The sequence below is a fragment of the Sarcophilus harrisii genome, chromosome 5, assembly GCF_902635505.1.
Source record: "Sarcophilus harrisii chromosome 5, mSarHar1.11, whole genome shotgun sequence".
Classification (NCBI taxonomy): domain Eukaryota; kingdom Metazoa; phylum Chordata; class Mammalia; order Dasyuromorphia; family Dasyuridae; genus Sarcophilus; species Sarcophilus harrisii.
Genome location: NC_045430.1, coordinates 19,361,424 through 19,387,617, shown reverse-complemented (window position 1 = coordinate 19,387,617; position 26,194 = coordinate 19,361,424). Strand labels below are relative to the sequence as shown.

At 46.4% G+C, this 26,194-nt stretch overlaps 1 protein-coding gene across 3 annotated transcripts in view; it reads left to right on the top strand.

The window, feature by feature from the left end:
* The first annotated feature begins 6,358 nt into the window (after positions 1–6,358).
* The window catches only part of RIC8B (RIC8 guanine nucleotide exchange factor B), an 87,623-nt gene continuing 67,787 nt past the window's right edge, over positions 6,359–26,194 (top strand). For all 3 annotated transcript variants that reach the window (XM_003771097.3, XM_023504437.2, XM_023504436.2), the window contains exons 1-2: positions 6,359–6,554; positions 18,136–18,183. In XM_003771097.3, the coding sequence (XP_003771145.2) occupies positions 6,471–6,554; positions 18,136–18,183 (132 nt within the window). In that variant the 5' untranslated portion in view covers positions 6,359–6,470. The remainder of the gene's footprint in view (positions 6,555–18,135; positions 18,184–26,194) is intronic.

Sequence of the window (26,194 nt, the reverse complement as noted above, 5' to 3'; positions counted from 1 at the left end):
CTGGATGCAGATGACTTTTTCCATCCCAAGCCTATTGGAATTGCTTGGTATGAGTTTATAAGAGCATGATTCCTGTGGTTCTGTGAGTGCAAATAACACTAAAATGACTGTGTCTGTACTTACATCAGTCTGTTGTCAGGCTGAAGATGTTGTTGGGGCTGGTGAAAGTAACTCCAAGAGAAAATAAACCTTAACCACCATTACTGTCACTGCCCACAATACCTTCCACCAGCAAGAAATCTCAGAGGGTATACCTGAGACCCTGGCCTGGGACTCAGAAGCCAAGAGCACCAATGCTAAAGGCCCTCTAGCGTTTCTAGTCACCACCATAGTCTGGAGCTGCCAGACTATTATTGTTCTATAAGAAACGTTCAGCAGTATGATTTCAGAAAGGCCTGGAGAGACTGACATGAAGTGATGCTGAGCAAAGTGAGCAGAACCAGGAGATCATGGTACACGGCAACAAGAAGATTAAACAATGATCGCTCATGATGGATGTGGCTCTTTGCAAAAGTGAGGTGATTCAGGCCAGTTCCAATGGTCTTGTGATGAAAAGAGCCATCTACATTTAAGAAAGAGAGCTGTGGGAACTGAGTGTGGATCACAACATAGTATTTTCACCTTTTTTGTTGTTGTTTGCTTGCATTTTGTTTGCTTTCTCATTTTTTTTTCCTTTTTGATCTGATTTTTCTTGTGCAGCAGGATAACTGTGGAAATATGTATAGAAGAATTGCACATGTTTAATTTATATTGGATTACTTGCCATCTAGAGGAAGGATAGGGGGACAAGAGGGAAAAAATTTGGAACACAAAGTTTTGCAAGGGTGAATGTTGAAAATTATCCATGCATATATTTTGAAAATAAAAGACTTGAATTTAAAAAGAAAAAGAAAAGGCCATCTCTTCAGCAAAGTTTTTGGCATGGTTAATTTTTTCTCTCTTTCAATAGCATTTTATTTTTCCAAAAACATGTAAAGAAAATTTTCAATCTCCTTTTTGTGTTCCAAATTTTTCTCCCTCCTTCCCTTATCTTCCCCTTCCCTAGGACAGCAAGCAATCTGATACAGGTTAAATATGTAGAATTCTTTTAATATTTCCATATTTTTCATATTGTACAAGAAAAATACGATCAAAAAGGGAAAAAATGAAGGAAAGAAAAATAAAACAAATAATAAAAGTTGAAAATTCTATGCTTCAATCCATATTCAGTCTCCATAGTTCTTTCTCTGGATGCAGATGGCTTTTTCCATTCCCAAGTCTATTGGAATGGCTTGGTATGGGTTTTTAAGAGCATGATTGCTATGGTTCTGTTAGTGCAAATAACACTACGGTAAGTGTGTCTGTCCTTACATCAGCCTCAAGTCCCCTTCTGTTCTTCAGCCAAACTGCATTACTTGCCACTGAGACTCCCAGATCTTCCCATCACCCTCCTGGAAATGTTTTGTGCCCAGTTAGAGCTCCTTGAGGGCAGAGGCCATTCTGTTTTTTTATTCACATCCCCAATGGTTACCACCTAGCAAGCATTTAACACATTCTATTATTCATTCATGATATTTTATGTTGGAATTCGTTAGTTAAAATGTGAACGATTATTTAGTAAATGTAGTTGTTTTCATTAATGTTTAATATTTTTTAAAATTAGATTAAAAAGAGGCATTTGCATATAATCGAAGAATTTCAGTAAACACATAAAATAATTGTATGCACATATGTTTTGTACATGTATTGTGTTATTTGTATTTTATTCTGGAAGAGGACCAATGACTTCAGGAAGGTGATGTCTTGATTTGCAGGTGAATTGGATTTGAATGAGGGAAGGCTATGCAAAGGCACCAGCCTTACTTTCTCCTCCAGAACCACCTGGGTCCAATAGCAGGATATAGATCAGAACGATTGGACTTGGCCCCAGATGCAGTGGGAGGGAGACTTTGGCCTTTTTAAGCTAAGGTCTTTAACAGATCTCAATTTGACTAAGGTAATTACCCATGTATGAATGCATGAATATGTGTATAAAGACAAAGAGAGGGGGAGAAAGAGGAAGAAACAGATGGATATTGGTGGGGGTGGGGGGATGTGTATAAAAATGAAGTAGATGGAGTTATTGCCTCAGTCACTTAACAATCCAGTAGAAATCTTCAGCATGTGTCTCCTACCAAAGTTGGTGTAGTTGGTCCCTCCTTATTGGTGTTTCCCATCCTACCACTGGGGCAGTGACTGGCACTTGGAGAGTGTTCACACAATAGTTGCTGATTAGGTTTGATTACAAAGAATTTAAATCCCAGGTGGCGTTTAGTGCTTGCCACCAGCTTGAGCTGAACCACCCTGATACACACAAACACACATCCTCTGCCTCTCTGTGTCTCTGTCGATCTCCCTCAGTCTCCCTCCCTCTCTCCTTCTCCTCCTCCCCCACCCCTGTATCTCTCTTTATCTTCTGTCTCTCCCCTCTCCTTCCTGTTTCCTCTCTCCCTTCTGTCTCTCTGCCTGTCTCTTTGTCCCTCTGTGTATGTGTCTCTCTCCTCTCTGTCTCTCTTTGCCTGTCTCTCTCCTCTCTCTTCCCTCTCCCCATCATTCCCTCCTTCCCTCTTTCCTTCATCTCAACCCCCCCTTTCCTTTCCCTTCTCTCTCTTTTTACATTTAAAACAATAGTCATTGAAATGGGTCTGAAGGATACAGTATGAATGCTTGTAAATGTTATCAGCCCAAGAGTCCAGGAGGAGCCTCTCTGTTACTATTTGGCTTCAAACAATCAACAAGCATTTATTAAACCCCTACTTTGTGCCAGACATTGTGGTAGGTGGAGCAACAGATAATACTAAACTCAAGGTGATTAAGGCCTGGCTTTCAAGGTACTTCCATTCCAAAAGGGGAGACACAAGCACATACATATGTAGATGAATACAAAAAACATATCCACTAGACATGAGATAGGTAGGGTGGGGGATCCATCAGCAGCTGGGGTGGGGACAAGCCTCAAGTAGAAGATGACATTTGAATTGAATCTTAAAACCAAAAAGTAGAGGTGAGAAGGGAATGTATTCTAGCCTGAGCCGTTTTCCACTGCATATGGGAACAGTGTGGTCATTTTGGAATAACTATCAAGTCTATGGATGATAATGATGTATAATAAGCCTGGAAAGGTAGGGTGGATTCAGGTTATAAAAGGCTTTAAATGTCTGACAGGACTACTGGCAATAGAGAGCCACTGAAATTTATGGGAGGAAGGAGTTACTGCTGGAGATGACCTACACTTAGGAAAATCATTTTATTGGCTTTATGAAGAACAAAATGGAATGGGGAAAATTTGAGGCAAGATAACCAAATAATCAACTATTTGTTGATTATCATATGTTGGTTGTTATCAACCAAATAGTTGATTATTTCCGCAGTCCAGGTGAGAGGGATGAATCATCATAATAGCAATGTGATTGCTGAGGGGAAAAAAGGAGAGTGGAATACATAAGAGATTTTGTAGAGACATTCACTCTAGGCCCCTCATTTCCTCATTTGTAAAATGAGGATGTTGGGGAACTTGACCTTTAGATCTCTTCCAGTTCTAGGTCCATAATACTATAAATCTTTTTTAAAGTGAACACAAAATAATGACGAACAAAATAAACAGAACCAAGAGAACATTATATACAGCAATATTGTTTCACTTTGAGTGAATGCCTAAATTAACTCTAAAGGACACATGAAGAAAGAAGTTATCTCCATCCAGAGAAAGAACTGATTATTAAAATAGAATAGAAAATAGAACAATTTTTTATATATGCATTTATACACACACCTTTTTTTGTGTGTGTAATGGTAGTCATCTCTAGGATAGGGACAAGGGGAAGGAAATTTAAAAAAGGAAATTTACATGACAATTTTGTATATTTGAAATTAATAGCAAGTTGCGCATATTAGATTTTCAATTTCAGGTACAATCATCTTTTGGTTTTTTCCCACTGTTATGTAAATGCTTGTTTTGTTCTATAAACTAAAATTAAAATAATTTTAAGTGAATAGTCATTTTATAAGGTAACAATTAATCATTTGTTTTGCATTTTTAAAAGCTCTTTAAAAAGTGCAATTATTGGACTCCAAGAATTGCAGTCTACTTCTAGAAAACATCCTGGGAACACTGTCTCTAGGTGGCTCTTTCCAAAGAGTAATTTAGATGGAGTAAAGAAGTCAGGTCTTAGTCTATTCATTTCCTTGGTATGAGGAGAGTCCCTTAGCAATAAACTCTGAGGCTTGGATTATGTTATTATGGTAATATTCTTGAGTAATTTCATATGAAGTGTTTCTACATTTGCATTATAGATTTGTGATGTAGCTTGAGTTATCCATTTTCTTCCTAAGGAGTAGGTTTTTCAAGAGGCTGCTTATTTTAAAACTTTGATGTTCTGAACAAATTAATCTTATCATTGACGCGGCTTTCATTTAAGTCTTTCTTCACAAGGAGGCGATTGGATCCTTCCGGGGCCATGCCAGTAAAGCACAAAACTATTGTAGATCCTGCCATGCTAGAAAGGTGTCAAAAATGAATCTGGCAATTTTGTGCATGCAAAGAGAAGGTAAATTTGGAGAAGTGGATCCCTGGGCATTTCCCACCAGCTGACAAAAGTCTGGACCACAAAAATTACTTAAAGTGTAGAAGAGTAGAACTCGGATTTTGTGATCTCAAGACCCCTTTGCACTCCCTGGCCCATGGATCTCTGGAGAATGAATGCGGACTACAACCCAAACCAGTTACTGTCACGGTTCTGTTTGAAAACGTCCATCGATGGAGACTTGTTATCTGAGAGGGCAAACTATAGGACTGAGGATTTCTACTAACAAGTGCTTTATTAAGATATTGTAGATGCCCTGGGAGCACAAAGTGAAAACTGAAAACAATATTGGCTGTTAAGAAGATACTAAGATGATACTAAGGTATCATCGTGGGTTCTTGATGGAGGGCGGGGCGGACTCTAGTCCAGTTTCCTCATTTTACAGAAGAAGAAACTGAAGCCCAAAGGAGCGAAATAACTCCTGAGAAGCTCCCATCCGGCTCCTCTGACCTCTCTGGAAGAGGGAGAGAGCAAATGCGGAAATAAGTGGATACAAAGTAGACACGCATATACAAAGTATCTCTCCGGGGAGACCGGGATATTCCCAAGGGAGGTGCATGCAGGTCTGAGGGAGATTGTGATGTAGAAGCTGGAAGGCAGCTGGGGACTCCAGGGGCGGGTAAGGGAGGCGGCCCTGGACGCAGAATGGAGAAGCGGGGATGGACCAGCGTGGCTCCGTCGCGTTACGGGGTCTGGAAAGATGGGGCAGGATTCCCGGCGGGGGGAAGGACTCTGAGTGCGAAACAGGGGTTTGTAGTTTAATCTAGAATAATGGGGAGCCACTGAAGCTTCTAGAGCAGGGGGTGGCTGGGGTGCGTTTGAAAGCGACCACAGAGATCCCCTATTCCAGTCTCGCCCGTTTTATAAAGGAAGAAACAGGCCCAGCAGGAGATGAGGCAGCTCGGAGCCCAAGAGCCTTAGGGTTTACAGAGGTTGTGGCGGGGGCCCCAAATCCAAGGTTCTGCTCCGACAACGAAGCCGCTTAAAAAAAAAAAAAAAAAAAAAAAAAAAAAAAGGGAAGAAACCGGTTCAGACCAGCCCGTACTGCCCAGCTCTCAGTTCCTGCTATCAGTCCTGATAACACCCCGGGCCTAACAAGTTCAGCCCGAAGCTTGTCCCCTGGCTCAAAGCCCCATCCCCGGTGCGGACTGGAGTGGTTTGGGAAGGAGGTCCCCAAAGCCTTCTGGGGCTGTTTTCCCGGGCCTCTCTAACCCCGAAGATGCCACGGACTCCGCCCTCTGCCCAGGTGGTCACCAAGCCCCCAGCAAGACTACAATTCCCAGCATGCCCGGCGGAGAGAAAGCTAAGCTTCTTCGAGGAGCGAGGCGACTACCGCTCCCAGCATGTAGTTCGGCCCTAACAGCTGATAGGGAGGCGGGGCAGAGGCGGAAGAACGCGACAGGTCTGCCCCGCGGCATGCTGGGAGAAGTAGTCCAGCGAAGCCGCGGCAACGGGTAAAAACTGTTCGGGGCCTGCCGGCCCAGGTAGGAAGAGCGGAACAGCGGGGAAGAGGCGCTGAGGCGGAGACTCCGCCTTCTGCGTTCTGTCCGCGACCCGTTTTGCTCCTGCCCAGCCAAGGGAGATGCCTCGCCCGGGGCTCCACCCCCGGCGCGCAGCCAATCCCCGTAGCGAACGCCGCCCTCCTTCTCCCTCGGCGGGCGGGCGCGGCGCAGCGCGGCGGTTGCCATGGGGACTTTGACGTCACCGGGGTGAGAGGTGAGAGCGGTGACGTCAGTCCGAGCCAGGCGGAGGCTGGCTGGTGGGAGGGAGGGGGAGAGAGCGGGCGAGAGAGCGGCCCGAGAGGGAGGGAGGGGGCGCGAGGCGTTGACCCGGAGCCCGAGCAGCACGCGGCGCCCCGCACCTGCGGCCATGGATGCGGAGGGGGCGCTGAACACTTTGCGGGGGGGCGACGCGGGCGCCATCGAGAAGGTCCTGCGGGAGTACAGCGAAGAGGTAAAGCCGGCGCGGGCCCCCTCCCCGCGCGGGCCCCCTCCCCGCGCGGGCCCCCTCCCCGCGCGGGCCGGGCCCGTGGCGCATCGCCCCCTGCGGACCCGAGGCGCCCCCCCGCCCCCGTGCAGGTGGCCTCCCTCCTGCACGCGGGGCCCTCCTCCCCTGCCCCCGCCGTGCGCGCCCCGCGGAAGCTCTCCTCCCCGTTACCTGGGTGCATGTTGCACGCTCCGGCCCTTCCATCCCCCCCCCCCCCCGCTCCCCCAGTGCGGGCGCCTTCGCCTCTCGCAGCCAGAACGGCAGCTCCCCCTCCCCGCCCCCCGGCTCGCCCCGCGCCCCCTCCCCTGCTTCCCCGGCTCCGGGGAGCGGCTGCCCTGCTCCGAGCCCCCCCGCCGCCGCCCCGCGAAACAGCCCCCCACGCCCCGAGGGACTCGCCGCCGGGGATCCTCCGCCCGCCCCCCGGCTCTACAGGCCGGGTCACCGAGGCCGCCCGTAGCGGGACTCGACCAAGGTCACTCCGGCCGGGAGGGCCCGACGCGGGCCGCCGACGCCTCCTGCCTGGCCCGGACCCGCCCGCCGACCCCCCGGGGGAGAAGGGCCGGTCAGCGCCTCAGGGTCTGGGGCGTGAGTGGTCCCGGGGTGTCGGGGTCTGTGGGCCTCTTCCCGGAACCGTGAGGCGTGAAACCGCCGAGATCGCCCGTGGCAATCGTGAGGGTCCAGGGCCTCTTGCTTATGAAAGCGCCGTGAGAGCCAGGAAAGTTACAAATGATGAGGAGCAGAGGGTCCGAACTCGGGTCTTGTCCCTGCCCCCTTAAGCGAGAGGCAGAGGGACGATAGCCGCTAACGAGCATTTATTAACCACTTGCTGTGTACAAACATTCCTTCTCACCGGGAGCACATTCTCCCGGAGAAAAATATCAAGAGATGTGTGAGATAAGATGAAAAGCAATGAAAGGGGAGGCCCTACGGGACCCTTGCTTCCAGTCAGCCCTGTAGTTTTAGACCCGGCCTTTCCTATTTTCTGACTGCAAAGAGTAAATTTTCCCCCTGGGGATGTCCTTCAGTACCCCTCAGTACCAAGTAGGAGAATCCCACCCTTCTGGTCCCACTGCGTTTTGCAAGATTTTCCCTTATCCCCTTCCGAGATTGAGTATCTTCCTGGAACCTCCCAGGATTTTGTTTGCATCTTGTCCTTTGCCCTATTATCTAGAGCTTCCTGAAGCAGTTATATCCTGGGTTTTCCCCTCCTACTGAACCTTCATGAAGGGGTTTTTAGACGTTATCTCTATGTCCGCAGGGCTACTTTGTCCTGGGCCTTCTGTGGAGCAGGTACCAAGGGAATATTGATTCAACAGAATTGAAATTGGACCTTTGACACCCAGAAAACACATTAGCAGTAATTATCCGGATCTTAACTTTATGGTTTTCTTCCTTCTTTCCTTTGAAATTCAGGGAACCATAGGAAGTTTCTAGGTGGGGCGGGTATCCATTAAAATAAAGCAAAGTCATTTTCCAGTTGAAATTAATAATCAGCAAGGCCAAATAACGTGAAGAAGGGTTGGCTAGTAGGTGTCGGATCACCGCTCAGAACTCACATTTAGAGCTGAGAGGGACCCTAAAGATCGTCTTTACAAAAAAGGAAGGTGAATTCCAGGAAAGGCACTTGGTCAAGGTCACGCGGGTAATAAGAGGTGGAGAACTGGGATTTGAACTTAGGTTCTCCGACTCCAACCCAGCATTCTCCAGGAACCGGATTGCCTGGGGTAATTTCAGGAGCTTATTGTTTTTCTTTATTAGACTTATATCTGATTTTGTGTGAAAACATATCCTCCCACACCTTGAATGTCAAATCTTGAGTTCTTGGATTGGTTAAATGGTGATGCCCTTTATAGTCCGTCGCTGAGCTTTGCTTTTTGAGTATCCATCTTCACTTTATTTCCACTCCTTTTGGAGCATGGGGCACACACATAGACAGGCACACCTCCATAGGAGAATAAGCTCTACAGATGTTGAGGGCACTTTAATGAAGGCTTTAGAACAGACAAACCATGTACTGCAGCCCCATTTTTACTGTTGTACACTCAACTGGAGAATGTAGCAATTCAAGGTCCCAATGTAAGCACATTGTTGCTTGATTTCAAAAAAAATTAAAAGAGTTGATAAAGTAAAGCACCATATCCTCCAAGGAGGAAGGTATCCTGCATATGTGAGCAGTAGTCTTTGAAAGCCTTCACCCCAGAGTTAATAACTTTGTTTCACATCCTTCTTGTCCTTAGTACCAATCGAGCCATAAAATGGGGAGACGGATGCTTGCCAGAAATGTGTTTGCTGGTGTAGTGGGAAAGATCCAGCACCAGGCCCTCCTGAGGGTGAGGGTGAAATTGGGTGAATTTGGGCCAATGGTTTGGTGCACTGAGATCTAGAATCAGTCAAGAGTTTGGCTTTCTTTCCGATAACTGAAAAAATCAAGTGGTTGAAGGATGATTATTGTCTAGTATAGGGGTTGTGAACTTTTTTTGTGTCCTGAATCTCTTTGGCTGTTGGGTGAAGCTTAAGGACCCCTTTTCGGCATAATGTATGCAAGATTACAAAGGAAAACAATAGAAAGAGATAAAAATGTAAAACTTTTTTTTTTTCAACCAAGATAAAAGAACCTCTGAAATCTGTCCTTAGAATCCTTGAAGGTCTGTGGATTCCAGATTAATCAAGCTTTATGTTAAGGCCATTGGTGGCAAATTCAAATAGAAATGATCCCTGGGAACGACATATTAACTTAGAAAAACACAAATTAATGTCATCTGTGTTGTATTATGTTTTTATTCATTTTGTTAAATATTTCCTAATTCCATTTTAATCTGGTATAAGCCACGAGTTTGATTTTTCTAGTTTGAACTATAATGTGCAGTGGCTAGACACCCTTTAGAACTTGTCCATGGGTGCATCCATCTTGGACAGACCCTGCAGATGGACAGTGATTGGGGCCCCTAATGAACACGAATAGGAGCTGGAGCTGCCCTGACTTCCTTTCTGGATTGTCTACAATCGTCCTTTTAATGACCCCAGAATTTCTCCCTGGAATGGTGGCCCATTTTTGTTTAACACCGAGATCTTCCAGTGCCATTTTGTGGCTACAAGTCATGGCAACTGACAGCCTGGAAAGAATCATATTGAAGGTCTTCTAAAAGCCATTGGAAATAGTCATAGCAGGCTTGAGAAGGCTATGGCGCTTCATAAGCATAGAAGTCCACAGAAGCAAGGTCAAGGAGCAGAAGGGGAACCAACCCTGAGAAAGGCGAGAGGAACATGAATAAGGGTCACCCAAAGGATGCGGGCCTAGTTGAACTGGGATTGGTGTCCTTGCAATGAATACTGTGTCAGTGAGATCATAGTGAGGTTCATGGGAGGATGGAACCTTCCTTCACTAAAGAGTCTATCTCATAAGTCTATTTACAGTGGAAATGCTCTTTATTAAAAGGCTGGTTTGGCGTCAGAAAGGTAGCTTTAGATTCCTGCCCTTCCACTTCCTAGCTTAGAACCCATTTCACCTCTGGGCCTTAGTCTCCTTATGGTCAAGTGAGGAATTTGGATCAGGGGACCTCCAAGGCCCCTTCCAGCTCTTAGCATCTATCATTTTAGAGCAATCTAAAAGGGATGTTTTCTAGCATAATAATATTTCAGCTTTTTAAGACTATGGAGCTTGGGTTAGGAAAGAGAGAAATTCTCTATTGTGGTCCTGCCTTTGGTTCTCAATAGTGTTTTATTTTTCCAAATACATGTAAAGATAGTTTTCAGTATTCATTTTTATAAGAATTTGGGTTGCAGATTTTTTGTTCCTCCCTTTACCTTCCCCCTCTCAAAGACAGCAAGTAATTGGATGTAGGTTAAATATGTGCAGTTCTTTTAAAAATTATTTCCCTATTTGTCATGTGCAAGAAAAATCAGACCGGGAGGGGTGGGGGGGGGGAGAACCACAAGAAAGAAAAAGCAAACAAATAGAACCATTAACATTTTCTCCCCTTTCCATCTAAGTTCCCATGATCCTTCATGGCTACACTTGCATTTCCTATTTTCAGTATCCCTCCAGTTTGATTCTTTTATTCCTTCTCAGAGAAACTGGGCTCTTCTTAAAGCTTTAACTCTAAGCAGATGATGTTTTTCCAGGTCATCTCTAGCCCTTTCCCACCTTTAGAATCATTCTGGAAGTTTAACATGAAGGTGGTTGGAATGATGGCTATGATGAATAGAATATCTACCTCCTTTCTGCTCCTCCTTCAGCTTCCCCTCCAGCTTCCCCTCTTCCCTGGTCTTCCTGCAATTCCTCGGTTCGCGTTCAGGTGGTACCGCTGATTGAGTAGCTATGAGATGCCCAGCGTCTCCTACCATATTTAGTATTGGTTGCAGTGGGAGCTAACTACTGGTCCACCAGTCCTTCATGGAGCATTTATTAAGTGTTTGTTGTGTGCAGTGATGTGTGTGTGTGTGTGTGTGTGTGTGTGTGTGTGTGTGTGTGTGTGTGTGTGTGTGTGTGTGTGTGTGTGTGTGTGTGAACACCTCTTGCTAATGTTCTGTTGGGGGAGAAAACCTGTATACTTATCGTGCTGTCCCGTGGCTCTGAGATGTGGAGGCTTGAGGCAGAGCAGAAACAGTCCCTGGTAATGATCAGGGTAATGATTTAGGGAAGGGTCAATTGGATTCATCTGTGGGCAAGGTTAGTGTTAGTTCTAATGAGCACCGACTTTTTGACTTTTGACTTCTTGGAGGTTGATGTTCTAGTGTTTTAGTTTGCTTGTGTGTGTGCATTGAATAGCATTATCTCCCCAAACCTTTGTAATTAAATTAATGAATATACGTGTTTGTCCCCGCCCCCACTCCCAGCCTCCTGGATGAGCTTTGAACCGCAGGCAGAATTGCCTGCCAGTGGGGGGTTTGGGGAATGGAAGCTGTAGGCTTTGGAGGCTGCGTCATTGATTAGTTTCCAAATCACCTGACTTTATTCTTTGGCCATGGGTATGTTCCTGTCTCTGGATGAAACAGGGATGTTCTAGGAGTGGAACCTTCTTGGTGATATTTTCAGGTCTAGTTCCATTGGAAGGGCTCATAGAAGTCCCCCGGCTTAGCCCCCACATTACTCTGTGAAAATCGTTTTATGATGTCCTCCACTAGTAATCATTTCCCTCCCCTGTGAGGGGAAAATGAATGGACTGGACTAGAGCATCTCTGTGTTATTTCCCAACCTTTAACATGGATTCTCTGAGCCCCGGTTCTGGGAAGCCATTTGAGCACGAGATGGCCCATTCCTCTTTTGGAAAGCTCCAATTTTTAGTTGAAATCTGTCTCCCTGGAACTTGGATCCACAGGTCTGAGGCCTGCCCTTGCAGTTATAATTTCTAATTTCACAAGACAGCTCTTTACATACTAACAGATAGCTGTTGAGTCTCCTATAGTCCTCCCTTCTCCAGGACAAAATTTCCCATTTTCTTTAGCCAGTTTTTATGTTTCTCTTGCTCACTGGGAGCAGCAAAATATGGCAGAGAAGCTGGTTAAAGTGCAAGGAAGGACTGGGTTTGGCTTTGAAGGCCCTGGATTCCTGATTGGAGAGTTTACTGCAGAAATGACTGCAGCAATAATCTGAGGGATATTGGAGCAGTCACTAAACCTTTTTGAACTTCCTCTTCTGTAAAATGATCTCTAAGCTCATTTCTGGTTCTAAATCTGTAATCCAGTCAATCCACAAGCATTTATTAAATACTGATTGTTCACCATTCCCTGTGAATTTTTGTTAAGGGGAAAAAAAATGCCACATAATAGAAAGGGCTAAGCTCCCCACTAATTTATAAGACATGATAAACCCCTGGGGGCATCCGCTCCATTCCAGTAAAGTGGAAACACTAAGTTCTTATGATTCCTGTGAATTTTGCCCTTTTTAGTGATTGGGGGGAGGGGAGAGGGAGAAGAGATGAGTTTTCCAGGAAGATTCAGATACATTCTTCAGCTTTGGGTGGCCCAGATCCCTCGCATTGATGATACAAAGCATGGCATCCCATTGACAAGAGCCTTTTGCTCCAAATCATCAGGAATCCTCCTTTTCCTTCTCTTTGAGCCTCTTGAGAAAACAGACCCAATAAAGGATGCTTAGTGATAGCCTTATAGTTACTATCAACAAGCGCTATTAATTAGGGCCCCGTCAGCTTTGTGGGAACTTGGTGGATGCTGATGGGTTTGTCTGTGTCTGGTTACAGCTAGCTTCTCCCCTTAGAAAGCTTACAGTGAGCTCTCCCTCAGTCTTTTCCATCCAGTAGCACATTTCGGGGTTTCTTATATGCCAGAGAATGTTCTTAATGTTCCCTTCTCACGTAGAATCCTGCAGGGGTGGGTGGTACTGAGGCAAAACACAGGGATTTCCATAGACCTTTGAGAAAAATGCTTGGGTACAGACAAAGTGAGAAATAACAGATCATAGATTTGTAGCTCAGTGGGACCCAAGAGATCTTTCAGTCCATACTCTCTCCCCCCCCCCCTTCATTTTATTGATGAAGAAACAGAAGCCCAAACTGGGGGGTACGATATGTCCAGGCTGTGGAGAGGTCTGAGCCTCTGGCTCTACAATTGGGGAAGTCCATGGGCTGCTATAATAGTTCCTTGGTCATCTTGTATTGAATTGATCCCGAGGCCCAAGGTTAACTGGAACTAAACTCAAACTCTCTGTGTGCTTTTCTGAAGGTAACAATAATTTATCTTATTTTATCTTCTCCCCTCTCAACTCCCCCCACCATTATCTAGTAAAATGAGTAGTTGTTTTTTTGTTTTTTTTAAACTCTGAGAGTATGTTTGTTGAAATAAAGGAAAGGACTTTCTTCAATCCAGGCTATGAGTAAGGAGGGAAATTTGTTATCTCAGAAACTGGATAGGTTCTAGTGCAGCAGGAAAGAAGAACAAAAACCTTTAGAAAGGAGTTTGTGCCATTGTGGACCCCCGGCTCTCTTAGGCCTTGCCATCTGCCTGCAAGCTATATACTTGGGATCTCTGGGCTCTGTGGGAGAACCTGCTACTATTGCTGTCTCCCTCAATTAGAACATGAGTTCCTAGAAGGAAGAGACCATCTTTTTTCTTCCTCTTCCCCCCCCCCCTCCCCCTCATGTATCCTTAATGCTCAGCACAGGGCTTGGCACCTGGAAGGAGCTTAATGCATATATTTTTATTCATTTATTCATTAATCCCCGTCTCCCGGGAGACCAGCATCCGAGGGATGTTGTTGATTGCCCATGGATTTCCCCAGCAGGTATCCTAGCATCATTGATTTGGTGTCTGAAGGGTCCTATTTCAGCTTTCTCCTTATAGAGTCAGAACCTGATCCATGAAAGTGGTGACTCACCCACGCCAGGCGTGCTAGTAGTAAGCGTCAGGATCAGGATTTAAAACCTAGTTTTCTGCTCTTTCTGCTCCCCAAGGGTTCCAGGTGAGAAGGAGGAGGAAGGACCGTCTAGTCTGGGGGAGCAAGGGCTTAAAAGATATTTGAGCAGGAGGGAGTCTAGGGGTCAGGCTTGTAAAAGAACCGAGGTCACAGGGGTTTTCATCTGATCCTTTGGAAAATACTAATCTGGGAGTTAGCCCTGGAAACAGAGCCACAGACTTAGGCGAGAACAGCCTGGATACAGGTAACTTTATCCCAGGGCACCTGCTTTCCTGCTTGTTACCAAAGGCGGGGAAAGCTTTAGTGGGAGTTAAAAGGTTGCCATGCAGCACAGTCTTAGTGGACCACTGATTCTGCTTGTCCTGTTCCTACATCTTTTGGGGGCCGCAGAAACTCAGGGGCTCATCTCCTTTCTGGGCCTAGAACTCCACCTCCATTTGGGGAACGGGTGAGCATGACTCCTCCTTCCCCACATGGCCCAGGTGGATTGGTTGGTGTTTATCAGTGTCACCTGGGTCTCTGCTGCATGGAAGAAAATCCACTGGGGAAGGTGGATGCATACAGTGACGAAAGCACATCTTTAAACTGGCTGCTTATTCAGAACATTGGGGAAGGAGCAAAAACAGACATCTCTGACTTGTGTGCTTTCTGTAAAAGTAAAAGAAGCAGCTTCTTAGGTGGCAGAGTCCATTGGGGAGCTGCAGGGCCCAGAAACGACTTCATTTTAGTCTTGGTGGGAAATCCTGGGGCAGTTGGTGGAGATCACTGCAGTGAGGTCTCCCTCTGGGCAGCCTCCAGCTCATCTTGCAGTACTCTGGTTGAGCAATGATTAGGTCCCAAGCCCCTGCTTTTTTCTCTAGGTTTCATCTCAAAACCTAACACTTTGATGTATGAAGGAGATGTGATTGTTGGTTACCGGCTGAAGCGCCTCACCTGGGCAGAGAGAGCCCTTGGGGATTTCCTCCTTCACCCTCCCCTCCCCTCCTCTTCTCTCCCTGGATGTGGGCAGGGAATGGAGAACGGAAGCCACTGAAGAGAGAAAAGGTAGAGGATGGTCCAAAGACAGACCTGGGAGTCTAAATTCTCTTCAGGCCCCAAAACCCAGATTATTAGAAGCAAAGAATTATTGCATTGGGTCCAGTCTCGGCAAATAAATGGATTAATTCCTTCAATATACAGTTTCCATATTTGTTTTATATTCTATAAAGTTCCAAGTGAGGAGAAGGAGGAAGGGCTGTCTCATCCATGGGAGCAGGGGCTTAAAAGATAGTTGGACAGGAGTGAACCCAGGGGTCAATCTTGTAGAAGAACCAAGGCCGCAGGGGAGCCTCCTTTGATTTTCATCTGATCCTAGGTTAGAAAATACTCTGTATTTTCCCAGAGGCATTATGTCACCTCCTGCCTTTTCAGTAGTTCATATTGAAGATGTGAAAGGAAGATCCTCATTTTTAAAAAAGCAACTGAAGGAAATGAGTCTTCTTTATGTCTTGATCAAATTGATCATGGCAAGAGATCGACAGTGTAGAGTGAATGCATGGGAGTTGTGTTTGTCTAGCTCAGCAAGTGTCTTCCTTTCCCAGAAGGCTTATATTTCTCCGTCCCTTCTCTCCAAATGCCGAAAGGTTCCATAAGAAAGCATTCACTGGGCATTTGAGCATGTTCATGGCTCATGGCTCAGACTGAGAGTCGGTTAGTGGTAATAAGACGAACCCTGTGGTAAGCGATACATGGGACGGGCCTGGCTTCCAAGAAGCTGAGCTTTACGTGGCCCTTGGCCCCGCTTGCCTTCCTGGGGTGGTCCTGGGCCTCCCCTCCGGCCCTCCCACTTCTAGGCCGTGTAATGACTCGTACTCCCGGCTCGCCTCTTCTTTGTGCTCGTGGGAACCCTCCCTCTCCTCCCCGGCTGCCTTTTTTTCTCCAGCCCCTCTTCCCTCTGGTCCAGCCGGAGTGATGCTGCTGGGGCTCGTCCCCGGAGCATCCCACCTTCGCCTTTTCTCTTGTGGGCCTTCCTTGGTTGTCGGCAGCTGGGAAGCGGGGAAAACATTCTGCCCCTTCTTCTACCAGTTGACCAGGCCCGTTTCCGCCATGTTCTTCTGCTTCTACTGAAGTCCATATCCGCTGCCTCCTTGTGGCTCTCAGGGTATAGCCAAGAAGGTACAAGCTGTGATAGCTCCTAAACCAGGGGGAGCGACTTGGAGATGGCAGGTGGGTGACTGTTGGCCGAGACAGCCCATCCAAGCTCGGACAGACCAGAAAGTCAGACAGCTGCTGCTTCTTGCTTTTCTAATCCTTCTTAATCTCCTTCCCCTTCCTTCTCCCCTTTGACAACTCACAAATTAAGCTGGGGGAGGGGGGTTGTGCTTGATTTTGCCGATGCAAGGGCACCCACGTCCCCCAAATCCCAGATCCTTTAAATCTGTTCTATCTCCCACCTCCTGGTTCCTTCTCATCCCAGAACCAGCCTGTTTGTCCCGAGTTAGCGTTCCATCACTCATCACAGATGTGGAGCTGGAAGGCAATGATGGAGTTCTCTTATTGTACAAGTGAAGAAATTAAAAGGTGGGAAGTGACCAATGCAGGGTCCCACACTGTTCAGTCTTGGAGCGGGGGTGTGAATTGGGATCATCTATTCCAAAGGCAGTGTTCCGAGGAGTTGTTACAACCGCACCCGCACAACTCCAGGATACTTCTCTTCTGATACCTTTCCCCAGCCATCTTGCTGTGAGGGCCTTCCCTCTGTTGGTTATCTCCAATTTTTCTCTTGCATATGTGTATAGCTTGTAGATTGTTTGGGTTCTGTCTCAGAATGTGAGCTCCCTAAGGGCAGGAACCATGTTGGTTTTTTTTTTTTTTTTTTTTTTTGCCTTTCTTTGTATCCCCCACACTTGGCATAGTGCCTGTAGTAAGGATGACAAAAGGCTTCTTAATTTGACTTGACAATACCTAGGGCCATGTTCCTAACATCCAAGATGGCGCCAGCAAATATTTGTTTTTGAACTAACTGACAAAACACAACCGAAAGATAGAAATTGAACCAATGGAAATTTCGGTTGAAAGCCTGAAGTGCTTGAGATTTCCTAGTGGGAAAAGCCCTTGGCAAGGCTTTTGGAGTGCCATGTTCAACCACACACTGTGACATCCAGTGAGCACCTGTACCTATCACTGGTTCTTCATGTTCCTCCAACTGTAGAATGGAGAGGAAGCTCTAGGAGCATCCAGAAAATGAAAGAACCAGAGGTTTAGAGCTGTGAAGGCCCTTGGGAGACCCCCAGTGTAGCTCCCTTGTTTTGTGGATAAGGCATTTGAGGCCCATATCCATGGTTATGTTGGTCATTGGAGCCAGTATTCCAACTCGGCTCTTGACTTCAGATCCAACATGGTTTCCTGGTGCTCCCCAGCTCTCCCCTTCCCACCTTCTTGTTGAGCTGTGGAATTCCCCGTGTGCAACCATGAAGTTGAGAAGGACAGATTTTCCTTAACTTATTTCATGTCCTTTGAGGAGAACAACCTACAAAGGGCAAGAAAATGGAAGTGGTCTCAGACGTAAGATTTTGTTTCTCAGTTTTAGAATCTTGAAGGCAGAAACCATGTCTTTTTGCAGCTTCTGTATCTCCTTGGGGAGAGTGCTGAGGGCACAGTGGGTACTTAAGAAGAAGCAGTGTAATGTAGTGGGGAAAGCACCGACCTAGAGGTCTTTGCTTCTGTCCCAGCTTGCTTTGCAGACTAGAACTAGGCTCTCTCACTGAGCCTCCCTCAGTTTCCCTATCTTATTTAAAGTGTGCATAGTAGAGTAGGGCTGGATTTGGAGTGAGAAGCCCTGGGTTCTGTCATATTTCTGCTTCTTGAGACCTGTGGCCTTGCACAGACCTCACCTTCTCCAGTGTCAGTTTACCCTTTTGTATGATGAGGGTGTGTTTGGGCAAGATCCAGCTTGAAATCCCTGGGGCCTTCCAGTCCTGTGCCCTCCCTACTTAAGAAGACTTTTGTAAACCTCAGAGAGAAAGAATTATTTTCCAAAAAAAAGAAATAGGAAAAACTCTGGAGTTTTCTCTCCTTTTCCTAAGTAGGAAAGAGAAGTCCCATAGCCAGGAGTTTGCATCACAGAGCTTTTTGGTCTCTCCAGAAGTGAATTTTGTGTCCTTTGGGTAACGGTTTCTTCCCCTTTTTTCCCCACAGCACAGAGCGACTTTCAAATTCGATCTTGCAGATGAAGAGAAGAGAAAGGTAAGTGTGAGCCTGGCTCGGGGTGGGGGGGGAGGGGGGATGTGGTGAGCACCTCACCTTTGCTAGCTGTGTTCCCCAAAGGGGACTTGATGCACAGAAATCGGGGTAGAGGGAGCCACGTGTGCTCCAGCCTCTGAATAAAGTACCCTCTCCTGGAACAATCCTGACAGGGGTGACCCCAGTGTGCCCCATTCTTCAAAGCCTTTGCCGGCCCCAGATGTTCCCTCGGGCACCAACCTCCCGGAAAAAGCTCCGCACCCATCGCCCCCTTCTCCAGGGGAGTGCAGCAACCCTGGGGAGTGCTGGGCAGGCCAGCGGTCAGCCAGAGCCAGCAGCCTGTTAGCAATGCAGAGCAATGTCCAGGCTCCTGCTGCCCTCCTTGTTCTCCAGAGTCCCCTGGAGCCTGACTCCCTAGTAACGGCCACCTGCCCCTGTGGGTGGCTCTGGTTCTCCCTCCTCCCTCTCTGTCTCTGCTCTGTCTCTCTCTCTCCCCCTTCCTCTCTCTTCCTTCTCTCCCTCTCTCTCTCTCTTTATCTCTCTGTCTCTGTCCTTCTGTCTCTCTCACTATCTCTCTGTATCTCTGTCTCTGTCCCTCTGGGTATTTGAGGGTCCGAAGGGGCGAAGGCATTGAACGCTGATCCCTCCGGGGCCCACAGGGCCTTTGGTTCCCTGCACCTGTGCTTGTCCAGCTCTGCTGGCTCCCATTGGAGCTCCCAGGATGATTGATACTGAGGGAGGGACTGGGGTGGGGGGGGTGGGGGGAACGGGACACACAGCAAGGAGAGCTCTTAAAAAAGCCCAGCTGAAAGTTGAAGCAAAGACGTGGGAACCCAGAGATTATTACTGGTCCCCAACAGCCACTGAGCTGTCCAGAGTCCCAGTTGGACTCGGGCAACATCATGAAGAGTCTGAGAATGGGGAAGTCATTCAGAAGAGGAGGGAGGGCGAGCTCCCTTCCCCCTCCCCTCCCCCCCCCCCCCCAATAGGCTCTGAGCACTGCAGGGAGCACTTTCCTGGCTGGGCCAGCCGGCATTTGTTTGGGAACTTCTTAGTTTTCTTCAGAAGAGCAGACTTCCAGAGATCCCAGCCTGCTGCTGTTATCTGGGGGTTCTGTGTGAGAGAGATGGCGGGGAGAAGAGGGGGAGAGGGGGGAGATACGGAGAGAGAGAGAGGTAGGCAGAGAGAAGGAAGGAAGGGGGGAAGAAGACAGAGCAGGAAAGAGCAGGGCAGGATTGTGCACGGGTGTCTTCTCTAGGAGCCCACGGCAGTGTTAAAGAGGCGGTGGGGCTTCCAAGTCGGCAGGAAAGGGTGTGTTAGGCAGGAAAGGATCTCCCTGGGTGGGCATCGAAGGCAGCATTTGCTTTGGTGGTAGATTGAGCCACTGAATTCAAAAAGCATCATGAAACCCCTGCTCTGTGCAAGGAGCTCTGGTCACAAAGACTAAATTAAAAGCAGTCCTGCCCTCATAAAGCCTCCATTCTACTGGATGTGTGAAGTCTGTGGCGAGGAGGGCTGAGGGGCCATTTGTGGGGGAGAATAAGTAGGAGCGCTGGCTAATCTTTCTCTGACACAGAAACAGATCAGAGAGAGCCACAGACTAACATTATCTATGTTGTATTGTATTTGGATTTATTTTGTTAAACATTTACCCAATGCCTTTAATCTGGCTCCCACCAGCTGTCTGAACCACCCAAGGGCTGGGAGTTTACATATCTGCTCTGTTATATACATTATCAAGGCAGGAAAAGAGAAGCAGGGCAGAAGATTCATTCTTGGGGAATAGAAAGGGCGGAATTATCCAAGACTTGGAAATTTTTCAGTTGTTGATACTGGATCAAAAAGATATTCACCGGGGGATTCCAAGGTGTATGTGTGATACCAGGAACTTTGTCCTCCACTCAATCTGTATCATTTCAGGCTGGTTCCAATGCTACCTACATGTACTCACATCAGCACATGAGAGCTCTGTCTCTCAGTCTCTCTCTCTGTTTCTGTCTCTCTCTTTCTCCCTCCCTCTCTCTCTGTCTCTTTGTCTTTCTCTCTCTCTCTCTCTTTCTCTCTGTCTCTCTCTGTCTGTCTGTCTCTCTCTCTGTCTCTGTATCTCTCTCAGTCTCTCTCTTTCTCTCTCTCTCTCCTTCCCCCCCCCCTTTTTTTTTCTCTCTCTGTTGGTAGAAATGGCACATACTCTCTGGTACTAACTTTACTTGAAAGCAATTTCCTCTGTGGTACCACTGATAAGTGGCCCTTGAAGATGTCCATTGAGGGGCAACCCACTAACTCCCCAGGTGAGGTGCTACGAAGAGCCCCAGGTTTGTAACTGGAGGATCTTCAGTAACTGCTAGCCTTGGTCAAGGCACCCAACAGTGAGCCAAATTTCTTTGACTAGAAAATGGAGAGAATAGTCATATTCCTTAACTTATATGATTGTTGTAAGCTTGAAATGACTTTCTGTAAAGTACTTTATAGGCCATAAAGGGTTATAGAAATGGCAGCTGACCAGCTGTACTGCCAGTTCAGTGGAAGAATTTAGATATTTCTTTAGGCTTCATCAAGAAAAGTAATTGAATTGAAATGAGCTGCCCTCTGGATAAAATCGCATCCCACCCCAAGCCATCAGGAGACTCTGGGGCCATCTTATTTGACTCCTGGCTGAACTGAATTCACAACTCCAGTGTCTCTGACAAGGAGTCATCAGCCTGTTTGAAAACTTCCAGGAATGAGGAGTCCACCTTTCATTCATCCAGCCCATTCCACTAGTGGAGAGCTCTTTATTCCATTAAGCCCTAAAAGCTTTCAAAGGCCATTAAGTCCTTATCGGTCAGATTCTTGGCACCTATTTGGTGACTGCTGGGTTAGTTAGAGAAAGCCAGAAGGAACTGGAGAAGATTTTGTTTCTCTTATTAAATAATGTTCCTGAGTAGAACGCTAAATGAAAGACAGTCTCCAAGGCATGGTTCTGGAGCATTTGAAAGAGTCTTGGGCCTGATTTTCTCTCATTTCTAGGTACCATTGAAGTCATATGGTTTCTTATTCTGTAGACACTGCATTCTGTGATTTTGTTCTTATGTAGAAATGTTGGTGAGCCACAAGAACATGATCCCAGAATATAGGAGCTTTAACTAGACTCCACTTTTTGTAGATGGTGGAACTGAAAAGCTGTTGGGGTGAGAGATGAGAAGGTCTGGGTTCTAGCCCTTAACCACCTTTGTGACCTCAAGCTAGTTCTTTTATCTTTCTCCCTGTCCGTCTGTCTGTCTCTGTCTCTCTTTTCTTTCTCATAAAAGAGTTTCATCTAGATGACTTCTAAGGTCCTTTTGGACTGAGAAGCAATGTGGCCCAGTGTAGAGCATTAGCCTGGGGATCTGGAGGACCTGGTTTAGAATCCTATGTCAGATTCTTTGTGACACTGGGCAAACTTCCTCAAAGCTCATAGGATCATAGACTGAGCTGCAAGGTCCCTCAGAGGCCCATGTTTTACAGATTCCTTGGGATATTAAGTGACTTGTTCAAAGTCATCCAGGTAGGATTATGGGTCAAGAGCTTCAAACCCATTATTTTATAGAAAAGGAAATTGAGGCCCAAGGAGATTAATGAGAACTACTAAAAGCACTTATCTCCCAGAGTTTTGTGAAGGTCCAATTAGGTCCCAAATCCCAGAGTTTTGTGAAGATCCATTTGGGTAGCCAACGGAACCCTTGGGCACTGTCTCCTTGTCAACCATCATCCTCATCCAGATTTCTGGAGATTTCCTAGAGACGAGCCTCAAATTGCTTTGTGTCAGTACATTTTCTTTTAGAGGAAGCCTCTGAATTCCCTGATGTCAGTTTCCCCATCTTAATTGGTACAAACCACTCCATCTGTGTTCCCCAAAATCTCTTTGACGAAGTCTTTAAAGGCCTGCTGGTTTTGGATAACAAGTAGGGAGAAGTTGCTTTGAAAAAGTCCAGGCTCTGAGGTACCTAGTCATGAGCTCCCCAAGGTGCAAGGTAGCCTGCAGTTGTGCAGCAGACCCTCATGAGACCGTGGGGCAGCTGCCGGGACCTCCCCTTATCTAAAGCTCCCTAGGGCCCCAGGACTTGGGGCCGGACAGGACCGTCCCTGCAGTCTCCCTCACACCGGAGGAGATGGGCAGTGGGTTGCTTTGGGCGGCTGGAGAGTCGGCTGGGAGTCGGGATTCGGATTCCCAATCCAGCGTTCTGGGTCTGTTCTCTCCAGAAGATGCAAGGCCTTGGTGAGAGAGCTTGCACGAAGACGTTCTTCCCTTTCCTGAAGCACCTTTCTCTTGCAGCTGAAGCAGAAGCATACCTGGTTGTTTTTTGCGGCTGCAGCAGCTAGCCTGCTTAAGTATTCAGTTTGTATTCATTATAATTACACTGGTTATCATGCTGTCATATTGCTCTGTCATTGTTCTAAAGCGTTTTTCCTTCTAAGTGGCTTCTAATTTCTTCATCAGCAAAGCCTCCTTTCCCTCTGCTGTAATGCAGGTCATAGAGTAGAAAGCCCAGATCCAGGCTTGGGAGACTGGGCTTGGGCCTGGCTCCTGCATGACCTTGGGCACTCACGCTGTCTCTCTGAGCCTCCTGGTCCGTACGTGGGCCCGCTTACCTCCTCCTTTCTCGGGGCTTGTGTTGGGATGCAGGGAGGTGACCGAGGGGGAGCCGCTTGTACTGCCAGGGTTGGCTGTTCTTGGTCCCCAACACATCCTGTTTGGTGGGTTCAGAGGGCTCCTGCAGGAGGTGCGCCCTCTTCTCCATCAATCTCCCGCTGACCCAGCCCAGAGACGAGTTATATAGGAGACGGCCAGGATGGTTCTCTCCAGAGCAGCACCTTTCATCAGTGGAGAAGCTGTATGACAGAGGAGGGAGGGCAACTTTTGTGATTCACATTAGGGGAAGCCCGGGTTTGGTTGTTCGTCTGGGATTTGCCGCTCCTTTCAGTGCCCCTGTACTTTTCACACAGTGGCAGGTGCCTCGTCATTTTCTGACAGGATTTCAGGCTTGCAAGCTAACTGCCTGGTTATGTCCCATAATGTCGTTTTTCTTAAACCCTCATGTCCAGAGACTTAATTCCTTGGCTTGGGATGACTTCGTGTCATGGATGGGCCCAGAGGGAAGCTTGATGCTCTCCTCAGCCCCCCGTTCTGTCCTCAGAAGGCCCATGTTGCTTTGCTGTGACATCTGCTTAAATGCCAGTGCTTTGGGAATCTCAGAGGCCCAAGCTGACTTTTTAAATAGAATATTCATGTGGAGTAATTGGATTGATCTGGAGAGTTCAGGGAATCCAGGCAGGTTCCGGTTTTAGACATCAAAGCTTTTCAGCCTTTTGATGCAGAGCAGAAAGAGAAGCTCAGATGCCAGACAGAGTGACGCAGATGATCTGTTCTCCAATGGAAGGGACGGAGGGAGCTGTTCAATAAATTATCAGGGGAACAACTCCCAAGGTCGGATTTTAATTCTCCCTGCGGGGGCACAGTGTGTGGTCTCTAAGACCCGAGGATGCTGAATACCTCTTGAATCAGACTGATGATTCTTTGAGGATTTCCCCCCTCCCTCCCCTTCCCAATTAAGATCAGGTATCTTTTTTCCTATAATTGGTTCAGCTTTTTTTTTTTTTTTTAATCAACTTTGAAAATATATCCTCCTAACAAAAGGAGAATTTTGACATTTTCAGAACTCTTTGCATGTTATCAGGAACCTCATAAGAAATGTATAATTGTTCAGACAAATTACCACCCTCATAAAATTTGGGAAGGACAGGAAATAGACAGAGGTACCACTATGTAATATCTTAAAGGTGTGGGATTGAGGAAGTGCTAAGCAGTTACTGGGAATACACAGAAACACAGTTAGGATCAATACCTGTGACCTCAGCTACCTAAAGGACAATGCATAGTGTAATATGGGGAATGTAAACTTGGGATTTTCATACAAAAAGGTAACTATAGTTTCCTAGGACTTGTTGAGACATGGACTCATGGCTTAAATAAAATCATGGGAGGGCTTTCTTTGTTCAGTAGAAGCAGATCTAGTAGAAGGGAAGAGAGTCATATTGAATGTAGATGCAAAGGAGAGATTCATACTGAATGGGGTATACAGAAGAGAGACATACTGAATGGTACATGCTATCACAGAAATCCACAGACCCAAGGGTGGAAGCACAGTGTTAAGCTTTAGGGTATAATCATGGATATTTTCTAGCCCATTGGTCAGAGGGAAGATATAGATGCTGTTTTCTCAATACAAAGTGTGGATTATGAAAATGTTACATAATAGTAACTCAAAAATTTTCAGCTGCCTTGATATCTGGTAGAAGTCTTATTTTCTCAAGCAGAGCAATTTATAAAGTCTTGACACGTCTTATAACATGTTTCATAGTAAGTAATAGCAGCAATCTTTTAAATTTAATAATTAAGAGTAGTAATTATTGACTAAATTATTAATTCATTTGGTAATTACTAATTAACTGACTAATGATTAAAGAGCGAGGCATATGAATTAGGGTTTAATTTTTACCAACAGGAAAAACCTAGTTAATGTTGTAGGAATGACAGGAATTTTGAAATTTTTATAGAAATACAGAAAATGTCTTATCTTGTCATGAATTTTTTTTGTCATGAATTTGTAATAAATAGCATAGAGAAATTTCAATCGTAGGCAGATGTGTACCTAGATTTCAGAAAAGATTTCCACAACTTCAGAAGAAAGGTCATAAAGTGACCTAGAGGGTTATATTTAGGAAAATTACTGAAGATGGGTGAGAAGCATGAAAGTATTTCTAACTAGTAGTAAATAGGCGTGATGGGCAAATTTGGGTGTTTTCCCCAAGGAACTAATGTAATTTTATCGGAAGCTTTTTTGAGGTCAAATTGTCAAAAATGTGGATGAGAGATGAAAGGATGAATACAGAAAAGTGGTCCAGGACCTGTAAGAATATTGTAAGGCTAAGCCCTGGAGAAGCCAGACCTTGTTTCAAAAAAAAAGAAAAAGGAGAGGGGGGAAGGGGACAGCTACAAAAAGACTTTTAAATGCTCTGCTTGGTGCAAGATGATCCACAAAGGAAGAAGAGGGCCATTGTTTAGGGGAAGTGATGTCATGTTGAAGAGGACCGAGCTGGCTGAGCAATCAGATTGTTTACCTTCTGTCTTCATCTTCAAAAAGAACTGAGTAGAACAAACAGCATTAAGAGCGGCTTAAAGGCTCAGCCAGGTGAGGAGATCCCAAGAAAGCACTTCTCCTCCTTGAGCTTAAGTGTCCTGAAGACAGCCCCCTCTTCCCCCATCTCCCTAAGGATGCTCAAGTGACTTGTGGCTGTGGTCAGGGAAGCTCTGTGGGGGAGTTGTCAGAGATCAGATGGACCCACTTATCCTTGTTCCAAGAGCAGGACTGCCAGGGTGGTGAAGGGCCTTCAGCTCATGGCACAGGACAAAACATTGTCTCTTTTTTGTTGTTATTCAGAAAGAGAGAGAGGCAGAGATGGAGAGATGGTGGAGCGAGGGAGGGAGGAAAAGGAGAAAGGAAGGAGAGAGACAGAGAGATGAGGAGGGGAGGGAGGGGAAAAGAGAGAGACAATAGAAAGGAAGGGAGAAAGACATACAAAGAATGGCAAGAGGCAGGGAAAAAGAAAGAGAGGAAGGAGGAAAGGGAGGGGAAGAGAAAGAGACAACAGAGGAAAGGAGAGGGAGACACACATAGAGAGAGATGGGGAGAGGGAGAGAAAGAAAGGAAGGAGGAGAGAGACAAACAGAGACAGAAATTGGGAGGGAGGGAAGAAAGGAGAGAGAGAGAAGGAGAGTTTGTTAGTGGAAAAAACAAAAAACCCAGATCATGCTGTATGAGAATGGGGTGAAGGAATCAGGGCTGCTAATATAGGAGCCCTCTCCTCACGTGTTTCAAAGGAATTTACTTGTTTCCAAAGAGCAGAACCAGATGTGTTGAGTGAGTGTTGAGCAGAGAGGCAGACTTCAGCCTGATTTCAAGAAATCCTTGGTCATTGGAGCTGCCCCACAGTGCAC